This window comes from Chinchilla lanigera, unplaced genomic scaffold (genome assembly GCF_000276665.1).
Source record: "Chinchilla lanigera isolate Chin_1 unplaced genomic scaffold, ChiLan1.0 scaffold00063, whole genome shotgun sequence".
In the NCBI taxonomy this organism is placed as follows: Eukaryota; Metazoa; Chordata; class Mammalia; order Rodentia; family Chinchillidae; genus Chinchilla; species Chinchilla lanigera.
The window spans coordinates 11,977,543-12,002,582 of NW_004955464.1; the positions used below are offsets into that span (position 1 = coordinate 11,977,543).

General features: G+C 45.5%; 2 protein-coding genes across 5 annotated transcripts in view; one reads left to right on the top strand and one right to left on the bottom strand.

Annotated features, from left to right (window-relative positions):
- Lrrc41 (leucine rich repeat containing 41) overlaps positions 1-19,046 on the top strand; it is a 20,330-nt gene extending 1,284 nt beyond the window's left edge. Inside the window, exons 1-10 of one of the 2 annotated variants that reach the window (XM_013521589.1) lie at positions 848-934; positions 2,814-2,900; positions 3,544-3,614; positions 10,911-12,054; positions 15,900-16,160; positions 16,991-17,155; positions 17,247-17,345; positions 17,872-17,994; positions 18,205-18,280; positions 18,364-19,046. In XM_013521589.1, the coding sequence (XP_013377043.1) occupies positions 3,588-3,614; positions 10,911-12,054; positions 15,900-16,160; positions 16,991-17,155; positions 17,247-17,345; positions 17,872-17,994; positions 18,205-18,280; positions 18,364-18,583 (2,115 nt within the window). In that variant the 5' untranslated portion in view covers positions 848-934; positions 2,814-2,900; positions 3,544-3,587 and the 3' untranslated portion in view covers positions 18,584-19,046. Of the gene's footprint in view, positions 1-847; positions 935-2,813; positions 2,901-3,543; positions 3,615-10,910; positions 12,055-15,899; positions 16,161-16,990; positions 17,156-17,246; positions 17,346-17,871; positions 17,995-18,204; positions 18,281-18,363 lie in introns of those variants that run through there. The other variant, XM_005398681.2, reaches the window with a different exon arrangement.
- Positions 18,970-25,040, bottom strand: part of Rad54l (RAD54-like (S. cerevisiae)) — a 37,014-nt gene continuing 30,943 nt past the window's right edge. For all 3 annotated transcript variants that reach the window (XM_005398677.2, XM_005398680.2, XM_005398678.2), the window contains 8 exons: positions 24,365-24,439; positions 24,100-24,230; positions 23,390-23,500; positions 23,094-23,217; positions 22,701-22,779; positions 22,226-22,405; positions 19,463-19,626; positions 18,970-19,373 (listed from right to left, as the gene is read on the bottom strand). In XM_005398677.2, coding sequence (XP_005398734.1) covers positions 19,160-19,373; positions 19,463-19,626; positions 22,226-22,405; positions 22,701-22,779; positions 23,094-23,217; positions 23,390-23,500; positions 24,100-24,230; positions 24,365-24,439 — 1,078 coding nt within the window. In that variant the 3' untranslated portion in view covers positions 18,970-19,159. The remainder of the gene's footprint in view (positions 19,374-19,462; positions 19,627-22,225; positions 22,406-22,700; positions 22,780-23,093; positions 23,218-23,389; positions 23,501-24,099; positions 24,231-24,364; positions 24,440-25,040) is intronic.

Consider the following 25,040-nt stretch of genomic DNA (forward strand, 5'->3'; position numbering starts at 1 on the left):
GGGCTGACGGGGGAAACGAGTCGGCCGTGTGAGGACCGCGGTCCGGAGAGAGGGGCAAGTGAGGACTCTGCGACGCAGGCCTGGCCGCACGGGGGACAGGGAGGCCCCAGGCCTGACAGACGGGTGGTGTGAGGCCCTGGGGTTCAGAGCCAGGCTGAAGTGGGCGAGATCGCAGGCCGGGCCCGGGGGAGCCGCGGGCTCCGGGCCTCGGCGTCGGGGGAGGGGAGTTCCAGAGGAGGCCTAGGGGTGGGGGCGGCCGGCTGCGCCCTTGCCTGGACAAGGCCCCGGCAGGTCAAGAGTGAAAGCCTGCTGCCCCGGTGGGGGCTTGCATTACTGTACACCAGCACACGGTGGTGTCCGGGGGGATTGAGGCCCGGGGATAAGCCCCGAGGCCTTGGCGAGTGATCCGGCAGGCGCTGGTGGTGGGTGGCAGGCGAGGGCCGCCAATGCTGAGGAGGCCCAGGCCCTCGGAGTAGTGGGGGCAGGGCACTGTTAGAAGTGGGGGAGGGACTGTGGAGGCCTTGTGCCAGCACTTGGAATGGGAGAGCTGACCCATGAGGAATGGGAAAAAAGTGCCCGTAGAGCTGAGCAGGAGCTCAGAAAAGTTGTGGGAATGTGGAAGGCAGGGGGCGTCTGGCTGTATCCACCTGAAGCTTCTGGGACGCTACTCCCAGCTGGGAGGGGAGAGGACTGGGTATGGCCCAGTTGGGAGGAGGAAGCGCTAAAGACAGGTAGAGGCGGGAAAAAAAGCAGAGAAAAGTCTGTCTAAAAAGAATAGAGAGGACCGGGCCCGATGGTGCTGAACTACATAGTTAGACCCTGTTTCAAAAAAAAAAAAAAAAAAATGGAGAAATTAAAAGCAGTTTGTGGGTAGCAGGGGATGAGAATTCCTGTGGCTGTCTAAACTGAGGGGAGCAAATTGGAGGAAGAGCGGGTAAGGCTCTGGAGGAACTTCTTTCTGTACTGGCTCTTCACCCTTGCCCCTATACCACCACTACCACCACTGCAGTACATACCTCTACCATTATTGCGGGCTGAGCCTCCATCCAGATTGAGAAGAGATAGGGAAGAAAGATGTCCTGTGGGCTTAGACCAAGCAGTCACACAGAAAAAGCTCAATTAACTAAGGCCTTTTAGGAGAGAGCCAAGTAAAAGGCCTGCTAAATAGTGCTATTTTGGAGGAAGGTCTCAATGTGGACTACTGGGAAAGGCTCCCTGGGGGTAAAAACGAGCGCTACTTTGTGTAGGAGGTTGGATGGGACGAGTGAGTAGAGGCAGAGGAAAAAGGGACAGTGAGGGGAGAAAATGGTTTTTTGTTTTTTTGAGATAGGGTCTCACCAAAGTCCAGGCTGGCTTTGACCTCACTATGTAGCACAGACTGGCACAATGATGAAACTTAAGTAGAATAAGGTTTATTATATCTTGAATGTCAGGATGAGGAGTTTGAACTTTATCTTAAATGCAGTAGTGGGCCTTTAAAAGGCTTTGAGAAGCGGGTGTCATCATGCCTATAATCCCAGCACTGGCAGGCTGAGGCAGCAGGATTGTTTCAAGTTCAAGACCAGCCTCGGCTACAAAGTGAGCTCAAGGCCTAAACTGCATAGCAAGACCCTGTCTCAAAAAGACAAAAATAAGTAAATAAAATAAAGGGCTTTGAGGAGAATCTCATCACCAAGAGCAGTACAGAGACTGAGGTCAAGAGCATTAATCCAGACAGTAGATGAGAGGGCCTACATTAGTATAAAAGGCATAAAGAATTAATACTTACCTTCAGAAGGTACACTGAATGTACAATTATCCTAGATTCTTCAGCTCAAGATTCAATTATTCCACAAGTAAAGATAAAAGTAGATAGCAGAATAAGAGTTTTTCTATACTCCAAGACCTTAGACTTATTCTTGATAGGATAGAGATACTGTTGACAGAATAAACATAATAATATCCTATATTTAGTGAGCCTGTTGTGGCCAGGAATTGTCTTAACCAAATTACTAGCACGCTGTCCTTTAATCTTTACAGTGTCATCATTTATCATGAGATAGTCATTGCTATCTCTATTTTCAAATGGAGGAAACTGAGGCTTAAAGATGTTAAATAATTTTTCTATGCACTCAAAATTAACTAAGTGATCAGGCAGGATTTCATTCAGATTTGTCCAACTCTAGAGACTAAACCCTTTAGCCACAATACTGAAATCCCTCTCAGAACTAAAAACGTTAGCAAAAGCTGGTTTTGTTTTTGAAGATACAGTAAATTTAAAGAATACAGACTAAGTTGTCTCCATTCTTTACAGAAAAGTATAGTTCGGGGTATAGTGCTGGCCCAGTATGTGAAAGTGGTCAGATTGGAAGATGGGAAAGGAATTCTGAAAGGCTTAATAAAAAGGCTTATTATAGTTGAAAGATGAGTAGTTGACATGCTGAAAGTGACAGGAGAACAGCATGACATAGGCAGAAGCATAACAGGTAAATAAAAGTTCAGTGTGGTTTAAGTATAGAAGACAAGAGAGAGCTAAAGTTAGTAGGGTAGATTATTAAGATGCTTTTATCACATATATTTAGTAGGACCTTTTTAATGGAGAATGGTTTGTTATGAGCATATCACCTTGTTTTGTGGCATTGTCTCACCTTTACCCCTGAAATTCCAGCTACCCAGTAGCTGAAGTAGACCAAAGTTTGGAACACATTTAGGTTAGCTTCTCTAGGTTACATTTGTCAAATGAGAATTCTACCCTTCTATTTTCCTTTCCAGTAGAATATGTAATTCTTGGAACCCTTGGGGGGAAAGTAAACTTTGTGTTTTGGTTTTTGTAGCCCTCCCAGGCCCAATACTCCAAAGCATCTTACCTCTGCTCAATATATATTACTTGGAGAGGATTGAGGAAACTGCCCTCAAGAAAGGTGAGTGTCTTTCTGTCTCTCGATGATTGTGAGGAAGGCACCATGATGTTCTTCAGGTAAATACTACACTTGATGCCCCCATAGAACTTCATGCTTTTCAAAAAGTATCCTCATACCTATTTTCTTATTCCCTGCAGTGTCCTGTGAAACACCAAGCAAGATATCATCCTTATTATTCTGATAAAAGTGAAAAATATGCACACCCTAATTAATAGCAAAACCAAAACTAGAACCCAGATCTTATGAATGTTGGTTTTTTGTTTTACCAACCTACTTCTCTTCACTCTCTTTGGACAGTCTGTTAGAGCTGACATTTATCTAACCCTAACGGGCTAAGCATTGTCCTGGATATTTCCCTAGAGAAATTTATAAACTCATTTAATCCTTACAACCACCCTAGGAGATAGTTACTATTAACTACATTTTACAGATGAAACTGAAACCCAGGAGAAATTATTTAACTTGTCCGAGATTAGAGTATAGGTTTGCTGATGTTCAAACCCATGCAGTCTGTCTTTAGAGCTGGGACTCTTTAATTCTGCCCACATTGTTCCTGTGAAGCCAGAGGACAAGATAAAAGGCTGATGTACGTCCCTTATGATGGCCAACAAGCAGCCAAGTAAGTGTGATATTCTCCCTACAGGCCTCTCCACTCAGGCTATCTGGCGCCGACTCTGGGATGAGCTGATGAAGACAAGACCTTCCAGTTTGGAAGTAAGTTTAAGGTACCAGGTAGAACTCTAGTTTAATTTTGCACAGTAAAAGCAGGAACGACACACAAACACAAGCTGGCAACTGGTAAGGTACAGGGGCAGAAATGGAATCGACTTCGGAGGAGGGTTCAGATGTATTGTTGTGGGGTTCTGGCCCGTTGGGCATTTGTAATTCACTTGTTTGCTCACCATATTTTCAGGGGACCCAAAACAGACAAGGGTATGATCACAATGAATAGCAGAGCCAGAATTCTAGAATTCTTGACAGAGTTGAAGCAGTGCTCAAATCTAACGAAGAGAAATTAACAAATAAACCAACTCTTCACTGAGTCCAAAAAATTTTAATTGCATGGCTTATGGGTAAGGGGGTGCAGTTTAACAGTACTTACATTAAAATGATTTAGGCCGGGTGTGTGGCGCACACCTGTAATCCCAGCACTTGGGAGCTGATGTAGGAGGATCACTATGAGTCTAGGCTAGCTTGGGCTACCTAGTGGGTTCAAGGCCAGCCTGAACTACATATCGAGAACCTATGCTATATGAACTAATATGAATACAGGTTGGAAGACAAGGAGGAGAATAGTTCTGCCTGGCTCTGCAGTGGTCAGGCTCTCTATCCCTGGAATATGGAGAAAGAAGTCAAAGCTGCATCACGTGAGTCACATTTGAAAGACAAGACATTATTCAAAAAAAAAAGAGATGACTTGGGAAATATGCACTGCCTTGAAATGTTATCACATGAAAGGGATTCATAGACTTGTTCTAGGGTGGACGATAAAGGAAGATACATTTTTACTAAACTAAAGGTAAAACTTTTAAACTCTGTGATTATTGGTGATGAAACAAGCTAATTCCAGAGATAACATGCTTCCCATTCATTACCAAATGTTCAAAGAGAGTTCAGATAACTACTTGATGAAAGGGTGTTACACAGACAGAGATTTCAGCATTTTAAAAGGGGCTCAAGGCTGGGCATGATGGCACACGCCTGTAATCCCAGCACTTGTGAGGCTGAGGCAGGAGGATTGTTGTGAGTTCGAGACCAGCCTGGGCTACAGAGTGAGTCCAAGGCCAGCCTGAACTGCATAGTGAGACCCTGTCTCAAAAAGACAAAAAAAAAAAAAAAAAAAAATGGGCTTGACAGGATGATGTTAGGGCTCCTTTTAGCCATAAGATTCTACTAGTCACTAATTCAAATACAAATCACTGGAGCTCTTATTTAAGCAGATTTCTTTAGCTACTCCATAATTAGGTGACAGAACAGATTTAATTCAATAAACATTAACTCAAACCACATACAGATTTTATCTCAGATATCTGAAGTACATACACATTCCCTAGTCTTTTTTTTTTTACTTTTAATTTTTGGCACCGGGAATCAAACTCAGGATCTTGCATTTGCCAGGCAGGTGCTGTGCTGCTGAGCCATGTCCCAGCCTCCTAAAATTTTTTTTTTTTTTTGACACTCCCTAATCTTAACAACTTAACAATTTAATGAGGAAATCTACAAGTAGATTTTTATTTTTTTTTATTTTTTTTATTTTTATTTTTTTGGGGGGTTTTTTTCGTTTTTTTCTCTGGTACCGGGAACCGAACTCACGACCTTGCGCTTGCCAGGCAGGCGCTTTTGCCGCTGAGCTAAATCCCCAGCTCCTACAAGTAGATTTTTAGTGGTGATAGGATAAGTGGTGTGACAGAGGCAAATGGAGGGAGAAGGGAGCAAGAAAGTCTTTTAGGAGGTATACTTGAGCTGGTCTTTATATGGTAAATGAGGCCAAATGAACAAAGAAAAAAAAAGAAAAAAATTTAACTGGAGATTTAATTCTGGTATCAACACTGGGTTCAGTAACATTCAGTCCCATATCCTTTAGCTTTTCCACTTCCAGATCTCAACTGTAACCCTTGGAGTTCAGGATGAGGACACTGAGGCCCAACAAAATCCTCAGACACTAGGCCTTATGAGGAAAACTGGATGCAAGAATATTAGAAAAGAGAAATAACTTTCTGCCTTCTTTAAATCAGATTCACTTTGTCCCACTATTTGACAATCAGCATAGTTGACCAGCAGGTGACAAAAACTGTTTCTGTCTCTTGGAGAAAGCTTTCTTTGTCCAACTTTATCTAGGCTTTCTGAAAAAGAATTTTGCTATCTTGTTACAAAGCATTTCAGAACATTTGGTGGTGAAACAGGTCATTCAGGTAGAGGTCCTGACTTAGATATCTACTCCAGTTGTTTCCTTCTGCTTCCTACTTTTGCAACAGAATTTCATCTCACAATTCAAAAGTATTTATTGAGGGGCTTGGTGTGTAGCTTTGTGATAAAACACTTGCCTAGCATGCATGAAACTAGTTTCTGTCCCCAGGATCACAAAAGAAAAGGGGTGCGGACCCATTTATTGAGTTGTTCATTTCCAGGACCAATGCTAGGTTCAAGAGATACTGCTTATTAAAAAAAGAGAGAGGAAAAAGAAAAAAAAAAGAGAGAAAGAGAGAGATACTGTTTATAAAGCAAGACTATTTCAAACACTGTGGTACTGGCATATGTAAGAGTTTTCTGTAATACAGTAGGTATTCTGGTGACAAAGCAGTGGGGAAGTGAAGGATGATTTAATAAATGGTTCTGTAGCAATTGGTTAACCATTCTGAAAAAATTAATTTACAGCTTTACCTCACAATATGCTCAGGCAATTTCTATATGGATTAAAGATTAAATTGTAAAATGTAAAAGTATAAAACAACTGAAAAAGAATAAAAGTGACTTGATAGCTAATCTCAGGATGGAGAGAGTGCTAATTATGAATGAGCAAACCAAACAAGAAAATTTGGGGCCGGGCATGGTAGCACTCGCCTGTAATCCCAGCACTTGGGAGGCTGAGGCAAAGGATAATTGGAAGTTCAAGACCACCCTGGGCTACAAAGTGAGCTCAAGGCCAGCCTGAACTGCGTAGCGAGACCCTGTCTCAAAAAGACAAAAAAAAAGAAAGAAAAAGAAAATTTGGGGCTAAAGGTTTAGTTCAGTGGTAGAGCATTTACATATCATGCAAAAGGCCCTGAGTTCTATCCCAAGCAGTGTAAAGAAAAAATAAAAAAGAAAAACCACGTATGTGCTTATTTAACTATAAAAACTTAAAAAGATATATACAGGAGGCCAAGGCAGTAGGATGCTGCAAGTTCAATCCTAGAGTGAACTACAAAGCAAGACCCTGTCTCAAAAAAACAATGAAGATACATAAGCTGGGAGAAAACATTTGCAAAGCAAAGGATAAGAAGGATAAGGAAAAGATGAACATTTTCATAAAATTAAATGAAGATTTGGACAAATCAGAAATATACAAAAATCTCCAATAAATTGAAAAATGTTGACTTTCAGCCGGGCATGGCAGTACATGCCTGTAATCCCGTCTCTCAGGAGGATCACTGAGAGTTCAGGGGTAGCCTGCACTACATAGTTCAAGACCAGCCCTGATGACATAGGAAGACTTAAAAGACAACCAGCAAAACAAAAAAATTTTAAAGCCCTGAGTTAAATCCCCAGTACCAGGGGGGGAAAAAAATTGAAGCCAAGTGTGGTGGCACTTACATTCAGGAGGCTGAGGCAGAAAGATCCCAAATACGAAGCCTGCTAGGAGCTACATAGCAAGCTCAAGGTCAGGAGGGACTCTATCTATAATGGGACCAAAAGCAAAAACACAAAATTGAGATACTCCTGAAAAAATATTTCTAGATGTTTATTATAGCAAAATTTAATATCAAAAAATCAGAAATAATTAAATGTTCAATAATAGGGAGATTGTTATATGGCAATATGGTATATTTTCAAAATAATAAAATTATAAGGGGCTGGGGATTTAGCTCAGCGGCACAGCACCTGCCTGGCAAGCGCCAGGTCGTGAGTTCAATTCCTGGTACCGGAAAAAAACAAAAAAAAACAAAAACAAAATAAATAAAATAAAATTATAGACCAGTCTCAAAAAAAAAAAAAAAAAATTTAAATCAGGGTGGTATAATGTTTAAGCCTAGCATTTGAAATTGTTCAAAATAGTCTCCATGTTGCAAATACAAATATATACAGCTATTCACATGTATGTATACATACATACTCCAGGGTTGGTTTACATGTGAGTTTTGGTTTGCTTCTTCATCTTCCTGAACATAGTATTTACCATCAGAAAGGCAATGTGCAATATATAGTTTGTGACTATAGTTTCTGGCTCTAACAAGTTGGTATAATCAAGTATCTAGCCAAGTGTGGTGGTACAAATCTGTAGCTGATGAAGGAGGATCATTTGAGCCCATAAGTTCAAGACCAGTATGGACAACACAACAAGAACCTGTCTCAAAAAGAACTTATCTCAGCTATAAGATGGCACACGCCTGTAATCCCAGCACTTGGGAGACTGAGGCAGGAGGATCGTTGGGAGTTTGAAGCCAGCCTTGGCTACAAAGTGAGTTCAAGGCCAGCCTGAACTGCATAGTGAGACCCTGTCTCAAAAAAAAAAAACCTAGCCGGGCGTGGTGGCGCATGCCTGTAATCCCAGCACTCGGGAGGCTGAGGCAGGAGGATCATTGAGTTCGAGACCAGCCTGAGCTACAAAGTGAGCTCAAGGCCAGTCTGAACTCCATATTGAGACCCTGTCTCAAAAAAACAAAAAAACCTATCTCACCCTACTACATACATACACTTCCCTTTGCCCCACCACTTCTGAACTGCCACCCACTAAAGTTGGGCCAAGAACAGTGTTGGTGGGCAAACATCACTTCACCTCATTGGCAGTGTCTCATTTCCCCTACCTTTATGCAAAATAAAGTGCTTAAATCACTCTGCAACCCTCTGTTGGTATGGCAGGCCTTTAGTCCCAGTAAAAGTCTGAGGCAAGAGCACCACAAGTTTGAGCCCACGTGGGAGGCAAGGCAGGAAGATCACCAGTTTAAGGCCAGCCTGGGGTACGTAGTGAGTTCAAGGCTAGTGTGAACTACATAGTGAGACCCTGCCTCAGAAAAACAAAACTAAACAGAAGAGCTGGGGATGTAGCTCAGTGATAGAGTGTTTGCCTGGCACCCACAAGGCCCTGGGTTAAGTTCTTAGCACTGCAAAATGCTGAGCAGAGTCGTGAAAGCAAGCTAATGGCTTCCTGCTGGGGAGCTAGGTCCTTCTCTGCTGCAGCCATGCAGGTAACTCAAGCATGAAAACATTTTTTCTAATTACTATCATAGAGGCAGACTCGGGAAATAGCTAGGGCAAAGGGAATGATACTTTTGCCTGAGGAGGGTAAGAGCCAACTCCTAAGACCCTCAGGTATAGCTGAGAATAGTGGCACTGCCTGTACTCCCAGCACTCAGGAGGCTGAGGGAGGACTGCCTCAAGTTTGAGGCCAGTTGTGGCTACATAGCGAGACCCTATTTCAAGAAACAAAAAATGAAGTGTTTTAACTTGTGCTTATTTGATATTTGCAACATTCTGTGAAGCAGGTGATAGTAACCACACCTTACAGAAAGAAAAAGGTCCAAACCACAGGGCAGAGCTGGGACCTATATTGGAGTCTCCTATTGTACCTTAGATGATGAGGACTAAATGGTGGTTTTAAACTGCGTGTAGTAGTTTATGCACTCAGGAGGCTGAGGCAAGACTGCTGAGTTCAAGACCAGCCTGAACTATACAGTGAGACCCTGTCTCAAAAAACAGAACACAAAAACCAAAAATAAACCTTCCTTTAAAAAAAAAATCCTCTCCAGGAAATTGTTTTGTAAAATAAAGGTTGAAAATCCACTGCATTCAGAGTTCTAAACATATCAGGAATGATGACATCATAACTTACCTTAGAGAAAACAAATCTAAGATTCGGTTCATGCTCTCCAGGATTCCTCATAGTTAGAAGATATGTACATAGGCAAAGAGACCAAATACCATAAAATAGTGAACCAACATCTTAGACTTGAATAGTGTCAGAGAAATCTCAACAAGAAATAGTCTCTATTATTCATTAGGAAATCTATTTACTCCACCAGCAGAAACCATTTCTAGCGATGTATGAAAGAACAGAAGGTTTGGGTCAGTGAGGTGACCAGTTTGTCCAGGTCAAAGCATTCCCATGATCAACATGCGGGAAATAGCCAGGTATGGTGGCACACACCTCTGGCTTAGAAGGATCACAACTTCCAGCCTGACCTGGGCAACTTAGTGAGATGTGTCTCACACCCAAAAAAGTCTTAGTAGCACATGCCTGTAATGGAGCACTCAGGAGGCTGAGGCAGAAGGATTGCTAGTGTCAAGCTAGCCTGCACTCTGTCAAGGTCAGCCTGAACTTGCACAGGGAAACTGCCTCAAATAACGAAAGGGCTGAGGATGTGGCTCAGTGCAGAGGTCTGCCCCGCCCCCCGGGAGGGGGTGTTTCTCAGGTAGCAGAGGCCATCTTGTGGAAAGACTTTGCTGCAAGGAGGAAGAAATTCAAGCTAACTCTGGACTGTGAGGAGAGAGGGCGTCTGAAGCAGAATTATTTAATGAAAGGAGTGTTTTACAAGAAGTTGTGGGCTTAACTTGTACAAAGTAGTATGAGGAGAAGAAAAGGGAACATAGAACAGTCAAGCTAAGAATACTACATGAGGGCTTCAGGAGCTGAAAAAAGTTGAGATCAGGTTCTGGAAAAAAATACATAGGAATTTACAGCGGGACTCAGTTGTGAGAGACTGTGGCTAAAGAATGGTCTTGAGCTAGATTTCCTGGATTCAGATCTTGATTACCATTTACCTGTGTGATAACCTCTGTGTCTTTTCAAATTCAAATCTTTTTGTCAATTGATTAAACAGTTTGAACATACAGAATGAAAAAATGATTCTTGGGCTGCAAGTGTGGTTTAGTGGCGGAGTGCTTGCCTAGCAGTCTAAGGCCCAGGGCTCGGCTCCCAGCACTAGGGGATGGGGAAGGAAAAAAAAAAAAGGAAAACGTTTCTACCCTTCAGAAGCTATCAGAAATAAAATCCTGCACTTGATATACATAGAAAACAAATTCTGCCATGTTTCTCAAGCATGCACAGTATAGTGTTGCCCTACAGAAAGGAAAGCTAAGCAAATGTTTTTTACAAATGTTTTTTACTCACCAGCCTGGGTACCTATTTTCTTACCTGTAAAATAAGGCTAAAAGTAAAAGACACCTCAAAGATGTAAGGATTAAATGAACTTGCATCATTTAGAATGTTGCCTAGTCATGAGTGCTCAGTAAATAGCTTCCTATTGGTACAAGGAGGAAAGGGGACAAAGGAAATCAAGCATTACAGCTATTTGGCATGTTCTTTGCTTTCAGAGTGTGACCTGTTGGCGAGCCAAGTTTATGGAAGCCTTTTTTTCCCATGTTCTACGAGGTACCATTGATGTGTCTTCTGACAAGCGCCTTTGCGACCAGCGCTTCTCACCTCTTCTGCATAGCTCCCGCCACGTCCGGCAACTCACCATTTGCAACATGCTGCAGGGTGCAACCGAGCTGGTGGCAGAGCCCAACCGCAGGGTTCTGGAGACCCTGGCCAGTTCCCTGCACACCCTCAAGTTCCGCCACCTGCTGTTCTCTGATGTGGCTGCTCAGCAGTCACTGAGGCAGCTGTTGCATCAGCTCATTCACCATGGCGCTGTCAGCCAAGTGTCGCTGTACTCCTGGCCTGTGCCTGAGTCAGCCCTTTTCATCCTTATCCTTACCATGAGTGCTGGCTTCTGGCAGCCAGGCCCTGGTGGGCCACCCTGCCGCCTCTGTGGAGAAGCCTCCCGAGGCCGGGCCACCTCCCGAGATGAAGGGTCGCTGCTGCTGGGTTCACGCCGGCCTCGCCGGGATGCTGCAGAGCGCTGTGCTGCAGCCCTGATGGCTACCCGGAGGAAGAATGAAGCCAAGCAGATGCCTAGAGCGGCACCCGCCACTCGAGTGACACGCCGGAGCACATACGAGAGCCTGACAGCAAGCGGGACAGACCTTAAGAGAGGGCTGCACCCTCCAGCCACTTCCCAGGAGGCTTCTGGTACCAAACAGCCACCTTCTACTGTGGCTGCCACCTCTTCTGCCTCTGCCTCCTCTTCCACATCCTCATCCAAAAGGGCTCCAGCTAACTCAGCCCCACAACCTAAGCCCTTAAAGCGTTTCAAACGAGCTGCAGGGAAGAAGGGTCCTCGTGTCTGTCAGGGATCTGGTGCAGAGTCTGAAGACCTGTATGACTTTGTTTTTATTGTGGCTGGTGAAAAAGAGGATGGTGAAGAGATGGAGATCGGGGAAGTGGCTTGTGGAGCTTTGGATGGCTCAGATCCCAGCTGCCTGGGGCTTCCAGCCCTGGAAGCCTCCCAAAGATTCCGAAGCATCTCCACTTTGGAGCTATTCACGGTTCCCCTCTCCACAGAGGCAGCTCTGACACTATGCCACCTGCTGAGCTCCTGGGTGTCTCTGGAGAGCCTCACACTCTCCTACAATGGTGAGCACCCTGGAAGGGCAGGATTGGGCTTGGATCTCCAACAGCACTCAGTCCTGAAAGGGGAGCTGGGAGTATGATCAGGAAGCTAGAGATGTGGTCCTATGCCTCACAGAGCAGGGCAGAAGGCTCACAGAAAAGCAGTTATCAGTATCAGGAGAGGAACTCAAGTTCTGTAGGCTAGATTGGTAGAAGCAGAGGTTCCTTAGAGGGAGTGAAATAAGTTATAGGAGAGACGATTCAAGGGTAAGTGGAACAGCATCATATATGTAGACCCACCCAAGGTTGGGAGTAAATCCCACTAGATCAGTGGTGGCAAACCTATAGCACACATGCTGCAGGGAACTGTTTGTGTCACTGAAAGCTCTAAAAAGTTCACATCACTGCACTAGACTATCATATCAAAATAGCTGTCCAGATGAAGTATGGCACTTAAACAACAAAAAAATCAGACCAGCAACTTGAAAGACAGGCCTGTCTTTTTTTTCCCACGTGCTTGTGCCCAGCTAGGAAAGCTTCACTTCAGGCAAACCCAAGCAGTCTGCCTAAGTTGCTAAGTACTGTTACAGAAAGTCACACAGCTGCACAAACTGCCTATATTTTCAGGGCCACCAAGCTGTGTTTGCAACATCAGCTCCTATTCCTACTCTGCCACTTCTAGTCCCTTTTTTTCAGCAAATGACCTCACCTAATTCACAGAGAATACAGAAGCCATCACATGTGAGCTCCTTCAACTTGTTAACCAGGCTAGCAACACTCCTGCATTCACCCTTTCACAATGGAGAGCATCTTACCTAAGGTTACTTCTTCCACTTGTGCTCCAGACCCACACCTTCTCAGTGACTTTACGTACTCCTAAGTATGTATGGCGTATTTTTTATATACTAGCATGATAGCACGTCCTGTAATTCTAGCACTCTGGGAGGCTGAGGCAAGAGTATTGCAAGTTTGATTTCAGCCTGGACAACTTAATGAAACCCTGTCTCAAAAAAAATTTTTTTGGAGACAGCCTTGCTATGTAGTTCAGGTTGGCCTTGAACTCATTATGTAACCCAGGCTGGCCTGGAATTTGCTGAGATCCACCTGCCTCAGCTTCCCAAGTGCTAAGATTATCACCACGCCCAGCCAAAAATAATTTTAAAGGGTGGGAGTGGGGATACAGGTCAGTGTGAAAGCCCTGGGTTCAATCCTAAGTACTATAGAAAACAGCTGTCGATCAAAGACAACTAGCATCATCGTTCTTCTATCCTTTTTTCTCTTGTTTTTCACAAATTTAGTCATCTGCTTCACTCACAGCTTGCTCCAGCTTGCTCCAGCTTGCTCCTCTTTGTTGCTAGGTACAACATACATATGTATTTTTGAGACAAGGTCTTGCTCTGTAGTTCAGGCTGACAACATACTTTTAAATCCTCATCTTATATAAACTTGGCACCTTTGCTCTTATCTTGTGAAAAACTTTCACTGATGAGAAACCTCCTTTTCTCTTCCTTTGCAAATATTACTTATCTCCTTTCCTATTTTGTTTTGCTTTTTGAGACAAGGTCTTACCTGTGTGGTCCAGGCTTGCCTCAAACTCTTATCCATCCTTGCCTCAGCTTCCCAGTGCCAGGATTATAAATGTGCACCAACACTTGTGGTCTTCACTTAATCTTGCATTCAGTTCCTTAGCGCACTCGCACTTTACACAGCCTTTCCGGATTTTACCCATTCTTGTAGCTTAAGCAGCCAACTATGCTAAACTCTCCATTTTACGACATTATCCCAAATCTTTCTCCTGAACTTCCTGGTGCATTTATCCCGCTGACTACCAGACATTACCCTTTCATAACTCACAAGCTCCCCAGACTCATGTCCAGCTTGGACACACCTTCACTCTACTGATTGTCTTTCAGTGACGTCACAGTTGAATCAGTTGCCCAATGAAACCAAGATTCTGTCTCTACATCTGTTTCATCACCAGGTCATGTTTTTATATTTTTCAGATCCATTTATTTCTCTGTATATCCACATCCTTAATCAGGCTACCTGTATTCCTCACCTCGATCCATCATGTCAACAGTTCCTCCAGACTCCATCTGCCGCACAGCACATTCTTTTAAATATACAGAACTTAGCATGTCATTCAGTCAGTAACTTTGCCATGGCTTCACTACGCTTAATTTACAGGATCATTCATCTTCTCCCTTCTGCCTCCCTCTATAGTATAAAGTTGAATGTTTCCCCTCTTAAACTTTACACTGACCATATTTTTTTTTTTTTTTTTTTGGTTTTTCTCCGGTACCGGGAACCGAACTCACGACCTTGCGCTTGCCAGGCAGGCGCTTTTGCCGCTGAGCTAAATCCCCAGCCCCACACTGACCATATTTTTCAGTTCTTAATACCTACCTTCAGGCCTCTCTATGTAAGTCATTTCCTCTGCTAGTGATTCCCCTTTATATTCTAGGATAGCTGGGATGCCTTTACTAATATAAACCAGACTAGGTGTTAGGTGCTCATCTGTTGTACTTCAATTATACCTTGCCTGGTTGTTTTGGTTTTTTTTTTTTTTTTTGTACCAGGAATTGAACTCAGGACCTTGTGCTTGCCAGCCGGGTGCTTATGCCACTGAACTATATCTCTGGCCTTCCTTGCCTCTCTGATTCCTGTTTTTATCAGGTTATACAGGCAAGAACATCATGTGCTGCTCACTAGTACCCAGCAAGAAACCCCACTTGGTGGGTCCTTGGCAAACTTTAGTTGAATAAATGAACAGTCCAAGAGATGAGGGAAGGAGTAGGTTCCAAGGTATTATTTGCCTATGGCATTAATAAGCAACTGTTGTACCTTTCTGGATCCTACTTCAGTCTGTGGGGTGTAATTTTTTTTTAACCTGTGCTGGGGGCTGAATCCAGGGCCTTGCACTTGCATGTGTTCTATCACTAAGCTACATCACCCACTCCAAACTTTTGCTTCATTCCCACGCAGTGAATGCTGAAACATATTTCCTCTAGGTCACTGACACATCCCTTTGCATTTTACAGGTGCTCCCCGTGACTTAATTAAATCATCTCTTTAGCTTCACTTTTAGGACTTCCCACAACATGGGCTTCACTCTCCTACCCTCTAAAGCTGTTTCCTAAGCCCCCATCTCAAGATGAGCCTTCTACTCATTTCTTCCACTTACATCTGTGACCCTTGTGTCTTCCTCTTAAAATTTTGTTTCCTTCAAGGTCCAGCTTCTTACAGTGCTGGGGATAGAAGCCAGGAGTGCTCTACCAGAGCCACCCCCCACTTTTTTTTTTTTTTTGGTGTACAGGGTCTCACAGTGTAGTCCATGCTGGCCTTGGACTCACTGTGTAGCCCAGTCTCACCTCAAATTTTCAGTGATCCCCCCACCTCAGCCTCCCAAGGGCTGGAATTAGAGGTATGTGCACCATACTTGGCTTTTTTTATATCAGGGTCTCACTAAGTTGCCTAGGTTTGTTTCAAACTTATGACCCTCCTAAGACCCACAGCTTTTTCAGGACATTACACAGAACTCAGAAGTCTGGAGACCTGTGCTGCTCTCTGGGCCTATCTGTCTCCTGATAGCCATGTGCTGCCCTACTATGCACATCTTTTATCTCTGAACTGTGCCCTATTCTTCTTGAGGGCACAGCCTCATACAGTAGGCATCAGAGTATCAGAGTGTGCTGGTTACCTGAGGAAAAAAGCAAGATACAGATGAGTAATCTGGAGAAAAGTTTTAAAAAATCTGATCCAAAGCTCAAGAGATTTTTCAAGAGTAGCCAATAGAAATATTGAAAGTTGTCTCTGAAAGTTGTCTCCTGCTGACACCCACGTGACTGATTTAATCTTTCCTGCCACAGGCCTGGGCTCTAACATCTTCCGCCTGCTGGACAGCTTGAGGGCCCTGTCAGGCCAGGCTGGATGTCGCCTCCGTGCCCTGCATCTCAGTGACCTATTCTCACCGCTGCCCATCCTGGAGTTGACACGTGCCATCGTGCGAGCCCTGCCCCTGCTGCGGGTTCTCTCTATCCGTGTCGACCATCCAAGTCAGCGGGACAACCCTGCTGTGCCAGGGAACGCTGGGCCCCCTAGCCACATAATTGGAGATGAGGAGATACCAGGTGAAGCACTGTGTACATGTATATGTCCATATACACACAATCTTGCCGGGTGTAGTGGCACACGCCTGTAATCCCAGCACTCAGGAGGCTGAGGCAGGAGGATCCTTGCAAGTTTGAGACCAGCCTGGGCTACAAAGTGAGCTCAAGGCCAGCCTGAACTGCACAGGGAGACCCTGTCTCAAAAAGACAAAAGAAAAACAAAACACACACACACACACACAATCTCTCCACAAATGTGCAAGTGCACCGGTATGGGGAAGGATCTCCACTTCAGGTCTGCTTTGACTCATTCCTGGCTCATCCGGAATCTCCTCCCCATTTAGAGGCTACTGTTCTTTTTTTTTTTGGTTTTTCTCCGGTACCAGGAACCGAACTCACGACCTTGCACTTGCCAGGCAGGCGCTTTGCCACTGAGCTAAATCCCCAGCCCCTAGAGGCTACTGTTCTTTACAATAACCCTGGGCTGGATAAGGCCCAGACCACTATAAGCCTAGGTGACTATGGTGGTTTAGTTCCCGGAAGAGTGATCTGAACCTACACCAAATTAGATCCTCTTGCTATATGTTCCTATGCCTATCCCATCATGTTGCATATATACTCTCACATTTGCCTCCACCTGAGTGATTTAATATTCCTAGACTGAAACCTCTATGAGGACAAGGACCATATCTCATATTTAGTGCTGTATGCCCAAAACCAAGCATAGTGACTGACAAGGACAAGTGGATGAATAAACTGTTTTTAGCTTATCCCTTAAAGCCAACATTGGGACTTGCTATTGGGCATGAGGTAGATAGCCAGCTGGAATCTTCTCTCCCTGTCATATCCAGAAAACTGTCTGGAACAGCTGGAGATGGGATTTCCACGAGGAGCCCAGCCGGCCCCACTGCTCTGCTCTGTTCTGAAGGCCTCAGGATCTCTACAGCAGCTATCCTTGGACAGTGCCACCTTTGCCTCTCCCCAGGACTTTGGACTTGTGTTGCAGACACTCAAAGGTAGGATCCAGCCAGAATGGTGACAGAGGGCAGGTGGGGACCTGGTGTTCCATGGGAAAGCTAAGGCCTGTGGTCTGTGCCTCCTATCCAGAATACAACTTAGCCCTGAAGAGGCTGAGCTTCCATGACATGAATCTGGCTGACTGTCAGAGCGAGGTGCTCTTTTTGCTACAGAACCTGACTCTTCAAGGTAAATTCCTAATCTTGAACCTGGGCATTCCTGGGTCTTCACTGTGGCTCCACTGCTGTGTCACTGTTCCTTTCTTCACCATGGTTCCTCCACTATAAAAGACATACACTCTCCATGATCTTCCTTCTAAAAGTCTGGAACTCAGCTCCTCTACAAGCATGGAAAATTACTCACTTTCACAGTACTTTCCCATTTTTCTTACTTGGCAGAAATGGTGGTAGGGGTAAAAATACACATGTTGTGCCAAGCTCCTGCCTCACTGACTTCTCCAACCCCATCACTGCATACATAGAATCATCAGTGGATAGAGTGAACGGGAGGATCCATGCAGATTTTCCTTCTAGTAACACTTAGGCTCAGTCTTGTATTTGAGCCCTGATTTAGTTCCAGCCTTGCTTAGAATCTTGGCGTGATTCCTTTCTGGGTCTCAAAAGTTCGTAATACCTTGCTAGGGCCATCTGGGGAAGGAGGGGCAGCACCAGTCCTAATGCAGCCATCCAAATTTGCTTTTCATTTCTTTTGACAGAGATTACCTTCTCTTTCTGCCGTCTGTTTGAGAAGCGCCCAGCCCAATTTCTGCCTGAGATGGTTGCTGCTATGAAGGGCAACTCCACACTGAAGGGCCTTCGGCTGCCTGGGAACCGCCTGGGTAGGAGGCAGACCCTGGGGAGGCAGGGGGCAAGAAACCAGGCCTTTGACCTAGAAGCTGCCTGGGTAGAGGCTAGACCCTTCCACTGGGAAGATGGGAATCAGAATATAGACCTTTGTGTTCTGGGGCTTCTCAGCCAGAGTTGGATTGGGATACCCTTGTTCCCTGTGCTTTGGTGGAGGTAATGTGCACTTTTCCCCTTCTCTCTAGGAAATGCTGGCCTGCTGGCTCTGGCAGATGTTTTTTCAGAGGATTCATCCTCTTCTCTCTGTCAGCTGGACATCAGGTATATTGGGGGGATGGGACCACAGAGCTATATACCAGGGATTAGTTGCTTGCTGGATGTCTAATCCATCTCATCTCTGCCAGTTCCAACTGTATCAAGCCAGATGGGCTTTTGGAGTTTGCCAAGCGGTTGGAGCGCTGGGGCCGTGGAGCCTTTGGTCACCTGCGCCTCTTCCAGAACTGGCTGGACCAGGATGCAGTCACAGCCAGGGAAGCCATCCGGCGGCTCCGGGCCACCTGCCACGTGGTTAGCGACTCGTGGGACTCATCCCAGGCCTTCGCAGATTATGTCAGCACCATGTGACGGGGCCCATACCTCACAGGCCCATGTTCAGCTAGTAGCGGCTGAGGCATGGGCTGCCCAGAATTCCCACCATCAATTCTTTCTCTGTCACCTTTTTTCTCTTTTTCCATCTTCCCTTGCACTGAGGTCCTGGAGGCCTTGATGTAGCCTGGCTAAGGCATTCCTGCAGCTGGGTTTGGAGATTTCGGCCCCTTACTCAAGTCCTCTGGGAGCCTGGACCAGGAGGTCACAGTGGTCATCACTGTCACCGAGGACAGTTCCCTCTCCTTGCCCTAGGGTTCCCACCTCCCCTCCTCAATCAGGCATCCAGGCTTTAGAGAAGTGTAGGAGTGCCCACTCCCAGGCCTCTTCCCTCTTGGGCTTACCACACTGCTCTCAGGCCTCAGTCCCTTTCATACCTTTATTCCTTTCTTTTTTTTAACCAAAAAGTTTTTCTTATAAAATAAATTTTGGGCAAACATCATGCAGCCCTTCTTGATGTTTTTCTCCCAGAGAACAAAATTCAGCAGGGTATTGTGGGGCAGGGGCCCCTTTCCCTGTAACCTTCCTCCTAACAGCTACGCCTGGATCAGCTGGTCATGAGTGAAGCCCCCGCTGCTCTTCGTGGGAACGCTGGTGGAAGACGAAGGTGATGGCTGTGGAGGCAGCATCCCAGGCAGCCTGGAGTACCTCATCCCGCAGACCCCGCTTATCAGTGCTGTGGTTCCACTGAGCCAGGTCTGAAGTGCAGTCAGAACCATCAGGGGGTGGCCGGACCTGACGGCCATTGACACATCGGCGGCAATGCAGCCTGAACAAGAATAGAGCTGAGGTCACTACATATCTCATTTCTGTGCTGTGCAGGCGGCTCAGAGACAATGGCAAATGCACACCACCGACCTGTCATGTGTATCACTAAGGCTAGCCTCATCCAGAGTAAATAGCTCCTTCAGCTCGCCCAGAGAGAAGTGCCGCTCTACATCCTGCTCCTCGTCGACCACACAGCTACTTAGTGCCTTCTTGTGGCTCTGCCGCTGGAAGATCTTCTCCTCGATGGTTCCTGCCTGAGGGAACAGGGTTGAGGGCACAGTAATCCCCATAGAGAGGGAGCAGGGAAACCCATGGGTTGAAACTACAACCACTCAGGAGATGAAATGAATAGTACAAATACTGGAATACTCAGCAAAGCCTTATTTTCTGAGTACTTTCTAGGAATGTGACTCGTGCATGTGCACCTACACAGGCTATTTTCTTTTTTTTTGCAACAGGGTTTCACTATGCAATTTAGGCTGGCCTTAAACTCCCAGCAATCCTACTCCCTCAGCCTCCTGGGTGCTTACAGCAGTGTACCACCATGCTCGGCCCAACCTATTTTCTGTACTATGAAGGGTCTCAGGGCCTAGCAGGTTCCTTTCAGGGTAAACTGAGGTTGCCTGTAATGGCTTCAGACCTCCACATTAAGCCCAAGTCTCATTAATTCTGTAATCATTTAGGTATCTAGTTTATGCCAGGCAGGCCCTGTACTAGCAAGAGAATCAGGTATGATCCCAATCCTTGAAATAAATTTGTACAATGGTAAGATATCTGTACAGGCTACACATAAACCACAAGAGGGATGGTAGAATAATGTTAAAAAGCTTAAAAGATAATTCTTAGGTAGCTGGCATGCATGCCTGTGATTCCCGCACTGGGGAGCCTGAGGCAGGAAGATCGCTCCAAGTTCAAGGCCAGCCTGGGCTACATGGCAAAACCTTGTCTCAAAAAGACCAAAAGAGATTATCCTTAAACTGAATCTTGAAAAATGATAGTTTCCACAGGAGAAGAGGAGCAAAGGCATTCCCAGCCTAGAAGCAAAGGTATAAACTGGGCCTATTACAGGATTATGAAAAGTCCTTACTTTGGAGGCTGAGCCCAGAAGGTCATCTGGGCCCAGAAGATCAAGCCAGCATGGACAATACAGGGGACAGTGTGGGCGGGACTGGGGGTAAGGAAGCTACACTGGACAGCCTTGGGTGCTAGTGGAGGGCTTGGTCTTTGAAGTGATGAAGAGCAAATTTATAATTTTTGGAGAACTTATTTTAGAGGTAGCATGTGAAGAATGGGTTAAGAGACAAGGTCACTGAATATTAAAGAATTAGCTACTTAGATATAGACAGCTGACTGTGACCTTTCCAAGTGATGGAAAGGAGGGTTAGATTAAGGATTCAGGAAGGTAACATCAGTGATAAGTCGTAGGAATCTGATGAAGAGGCAGAGAGTAGTCCAGCAGAATGATTTCCAGGCTTGGGTTAAGAGAATAATGGTGCCACTAAATAAATGGTAGGGGAATCCGTTCAGAATCCAGAAGGGAAACACTTAAGTGCTCAGAAGAAATCCAAGTGGAAGTGAGGTGTGGTAGTACACACCTATACTAGGGCTTTCGAACAGAGGGAAAGAACTAGCCTCAAACAGGAAGGGTACCCTTAGAGATGGGAAGATCAGCTATAGAGACAGAAAAGAGGAAAGGACCTGAGAGAATTCATGCCTCATAGTCTCTTTTCTCCATGGAGAAGATGGAAGTCTTTTAAAAAGAACAAGCCAGGGTTAGGGAGGAAACTTGAGGGGAGAGGTGAAGGCTTACAGTGTTGCTGAAGGAGTAAGACACGGACTACCCTAAAAAGGGATGGTGTGAATTTGTAGTGGGCCCACTGTATAAACACGAGCTGGTGTGGAAGCTGAGAACAGCTGAAATGATTCAGGTAGGAGGGTACCAGGAACACAGCAGCTAAAAGCATGCACAGTAAGGCTCACGCTAAGTAAAAAAAAGGAAGCCAAGCCAGACTGGGGGATGGGAGAGGTCCTGGGACCAGGTTAAAGGAGATGTAGTAGGTATCAGAAAACTGAAGGATAGCATGAGAGTAGGATAACCATTATTAAAGTTTTGGGTACTAACAAGTTCCATAGTGTGCGCTTAGGAGTATCAGACGAGGGGACTCGAGGTCATGAGATAAAGTCAAGGAAACACAAAGGCCAGAGTACTGGAAAACTGCACGGTCCGAAAGGTCTGCCAAAATGACTGCTGGATTTGGGAAAGAAATAGCCAGTGTCTGAAGTCATCATGAATTAGGAGCATAGCAGAGGTTAGATGACTATAGCAAGGAAGAAAAGAAAGTCAAGTCAGACAATATGCACTGCAGAGAGAGGAACTATGGGATGGATGGAACTACAGCGATGGGAGAAAATGCTGTTTCCATTCCTTGGCCCCATGAAACATGGAATATGGGAGTGGAATGCCAGTGATGCAGCAGAAATTGGGCATCAGAAAAAACAGGTTCCCTGTGAAGAAAAAGTACCAAACACCTGGACAACACTGTAAGACGCACTGGAGGAATAGGGTGGAAAGGGGAGGGACACAATAAAGGGCTCAAGGCTAGACCCATACACTACTGACAGAGGCAGAGGGGCCAAAGAGAGCAACTAACAATTCCAGGAAGTCTTTGATTCCCGGTACAAAAAAAAAAAAAAAAAAAGGGCTGGGAACATAGCTCCATAGTAATGGTACTTGCCTAGCATGCACAAGGCCCTGGGTTTGATCCCCCAGTACCACAAAGAAAAGAAAAAGATGATCCTGAAGCTCTTGTCCCATGACCCCTCCCCAACTCTGACCACTATCACCATCCTCACAGACAGCAGTCGATAGATGTAACAGGTCTTCTTCTGACCATCGCGCCAAACCCGGGCCATGGCTTGTTCATCGTTTGCTGGGTTCCAGTCAGGGTCAAACATGACCAGCCGGTTGGCCCCGATGAGATTGAGGCCACAGCCGCCAGCCTTGCTGCTCAGCATGAAGACAAAATCAGGGCTCTGGAAAAAAAATGGGAAAAAAGAACCTCTTACAAAACTGTGAGACGACTCAGCACAGCTAACTCTTCTCTCATGCTTCTATTCTCATATCCAGACTAATGGTAAGGGCGACCTGTTTGCCTGCCAGCCAGTTTCCTAACCTACAGAAAATCAATTTCCAACCCAACCACTGCATCTGCCCCACATAAACGAACCAAAACCAAAACCCGAAACAGAGCCTCTTAGAACTTCTCTACCGACCCTTGGTCCTGATGTTACCATATTGCTGGTGTGTGGACAGAGGCTGCACATTTACCGATGGACTATTGAAGCGCTCCACAACCTTGGCTCGCTTCTTAATGGACATCGTGCCATCCAGGCGGACGTACAAGTACCTAAAGAGGGGTCCAAAGATCAGCACCCAAGAAGAAAGCAGAAGCCCTGAAGCTGTGGTGCTGAGGGGACTAGACTAATCAAGCTTAAGGCTGCTCCTACATAGCCTGAGCCCCTCCCAAACGGAGCTAGGGACTAGGACTCTATCCTGAGAGGGAGGGGCCGTACCTGAGGGACTAATGGATAGCTTGCTGGGAGATAAATCCTTCATGTACTCACATCTCGGCCCACATCTATAAATCAGAACACCTAATCTTCGTAGAGGGGCACTGGAGGAGGCAGGTCTCTCTGCTGGCCTGGTCGGGCTGTTCCCTACCTTCGGGCTCGGCAGAGCTTCTCAAAGAGATCCAATGTCTGGGTGTAATTGGACACCAGCACTACTTTGTCACTGCTGCAACTTCGGGTCACCGCCAGAATGTAATCAAGGACCAACATCTTACCTGAGAAGAGCAGCAACCATTAGTCCCCAACTGGCTGTTTTAATGGCCCATGATTCTTATTCTTGAGACAAGCCTTCCTTGAGACAAGACAGCTACAGCATGAAAATAACTTCAGGCCCACCTTCCACCCCTTTCTCCTAGAGGAGCGCATATACTGGCGTCAAGAGCTCACCTGACAGCTGTGGCTCTAGAGCCTTAGAACTATAACCAGGGGGAAAGATGTCCAAGGCCCCCTCAAAGCCATCCTCCTCTTCTATACACTTGTCATAGATTAGAGCTGGATCTGAAAAATGAAACCACACCAAAATGCCAGCCTGAAGTTTCCATTTCAATGCTCACTAGAAAGCCCTCCAGATGCCTGGGCCAGGCTTTCCTCAGCACCAGACTCAGATTGTACCTTTCCAAGTTTCCACAGAGTGCAGTCAGTGCATCTGGAACCACGGATGGACAATCTCACACACTAGTGTGTTCTCCCAACAAGGGAGCTAGAGCAAAGGCAGGTTTGTTATTTTTCCTCTTGGTTAATATTTTATAAATACGTGTGTGTGCAAGCATTCATGTATGATCCTGTACATGTCACGCATCAAGCATGGGTTGGGAAGAGGATAAGCTACATTTTCCAAAGCAGAGGGTACAGTTTAGGGCAGGGGATGTAGCTCAGTAGTAGAGCACTTGCCTAGCATAAGTGAGGCACTGGGTTCAATCCTCAGCACAAAGAGGGGCCTAGTTTACAGAATCACAATGCAGGATTCAAACCCTGAGGAAGATTAGAATCACATGTGGCCTCCACAACGTCTCTGGACAAATTTCAGGGAAGGTTACTGGACCATTTACAACAGCTTCTTACTCTCACAGAAAACACCGGGCATGGGCTCAACTCACGATTACAAAGCTTCTTTAGTGAGGTGATGGAAGAAAGGGAAGACACACTCATCTTGCCTTCACGCAATTCTTCTGCTGGCTTGGCTTGTCTCAGAAACCTCTTGTATAACTCAATTTGAAGGGCTGTAAGCCTAAAAAAGGGCAGCTAGATCAGCAGGAAAAGCTGGCCACATTTCTGCCCTCTGGGGGCAGGCTGAGGCCCAGGAATGCTTTAGGGGCTAAGCTTTTACCCACTCACTGCATACCCTTCCGCTGAGTTCAGTACCTGCAACAAACCACCTGCTCAATCTTCACAGGCAGATATTTAGAAAGGATATCAGATGTCCTCCGTATCAGACACCTAGAGAAAAAAGGATAAAACTGCAAGGGGTGGCAAACTACCATGCTATCTACTAAAATAACAGCCACCACTCAAAGGACCAAGACGCTCTTTTATAGTACACAATGTCACAAACCCATCATCCCTATGGCAAAGCTATCTATGTATTGGGGTCTCACTCATGGGAACAGAGACCTTCCAAATAGCCTAACATAGAGTGGTATCTTTTTTCCCTTCAGCAGGTTGGAGACTGAGGTCTCCCATTAACCCTGGAGCTCTGTCAAGGAAAGCAAGCTGCAAACCACCAAATCCTTAAAGGACTTTCTGCTTACATTTACCCAAATGCAGTGGTACCTCAGTTCACAGACTTAATTCTTTCTATGATTCTGGTCACAAACCGAATTGGGTGAGAACCAAATCAAATTTTCCATAAGGTCAACATTGAACCTAACCACTGAATCAGATTCAGTTCTCTAACCATTCAGTTTACAGCCAAAACCGCAGAAAGAATTGAGTTCATGGTGGCACACGCCTATAATCCGAGCACTTGGGAGGCTGAGACAGGAGGATCGCTGTGAGTTCAAGACCAGCCTGGGCTACAAAGTGAGCTCAAGGCCAGCCT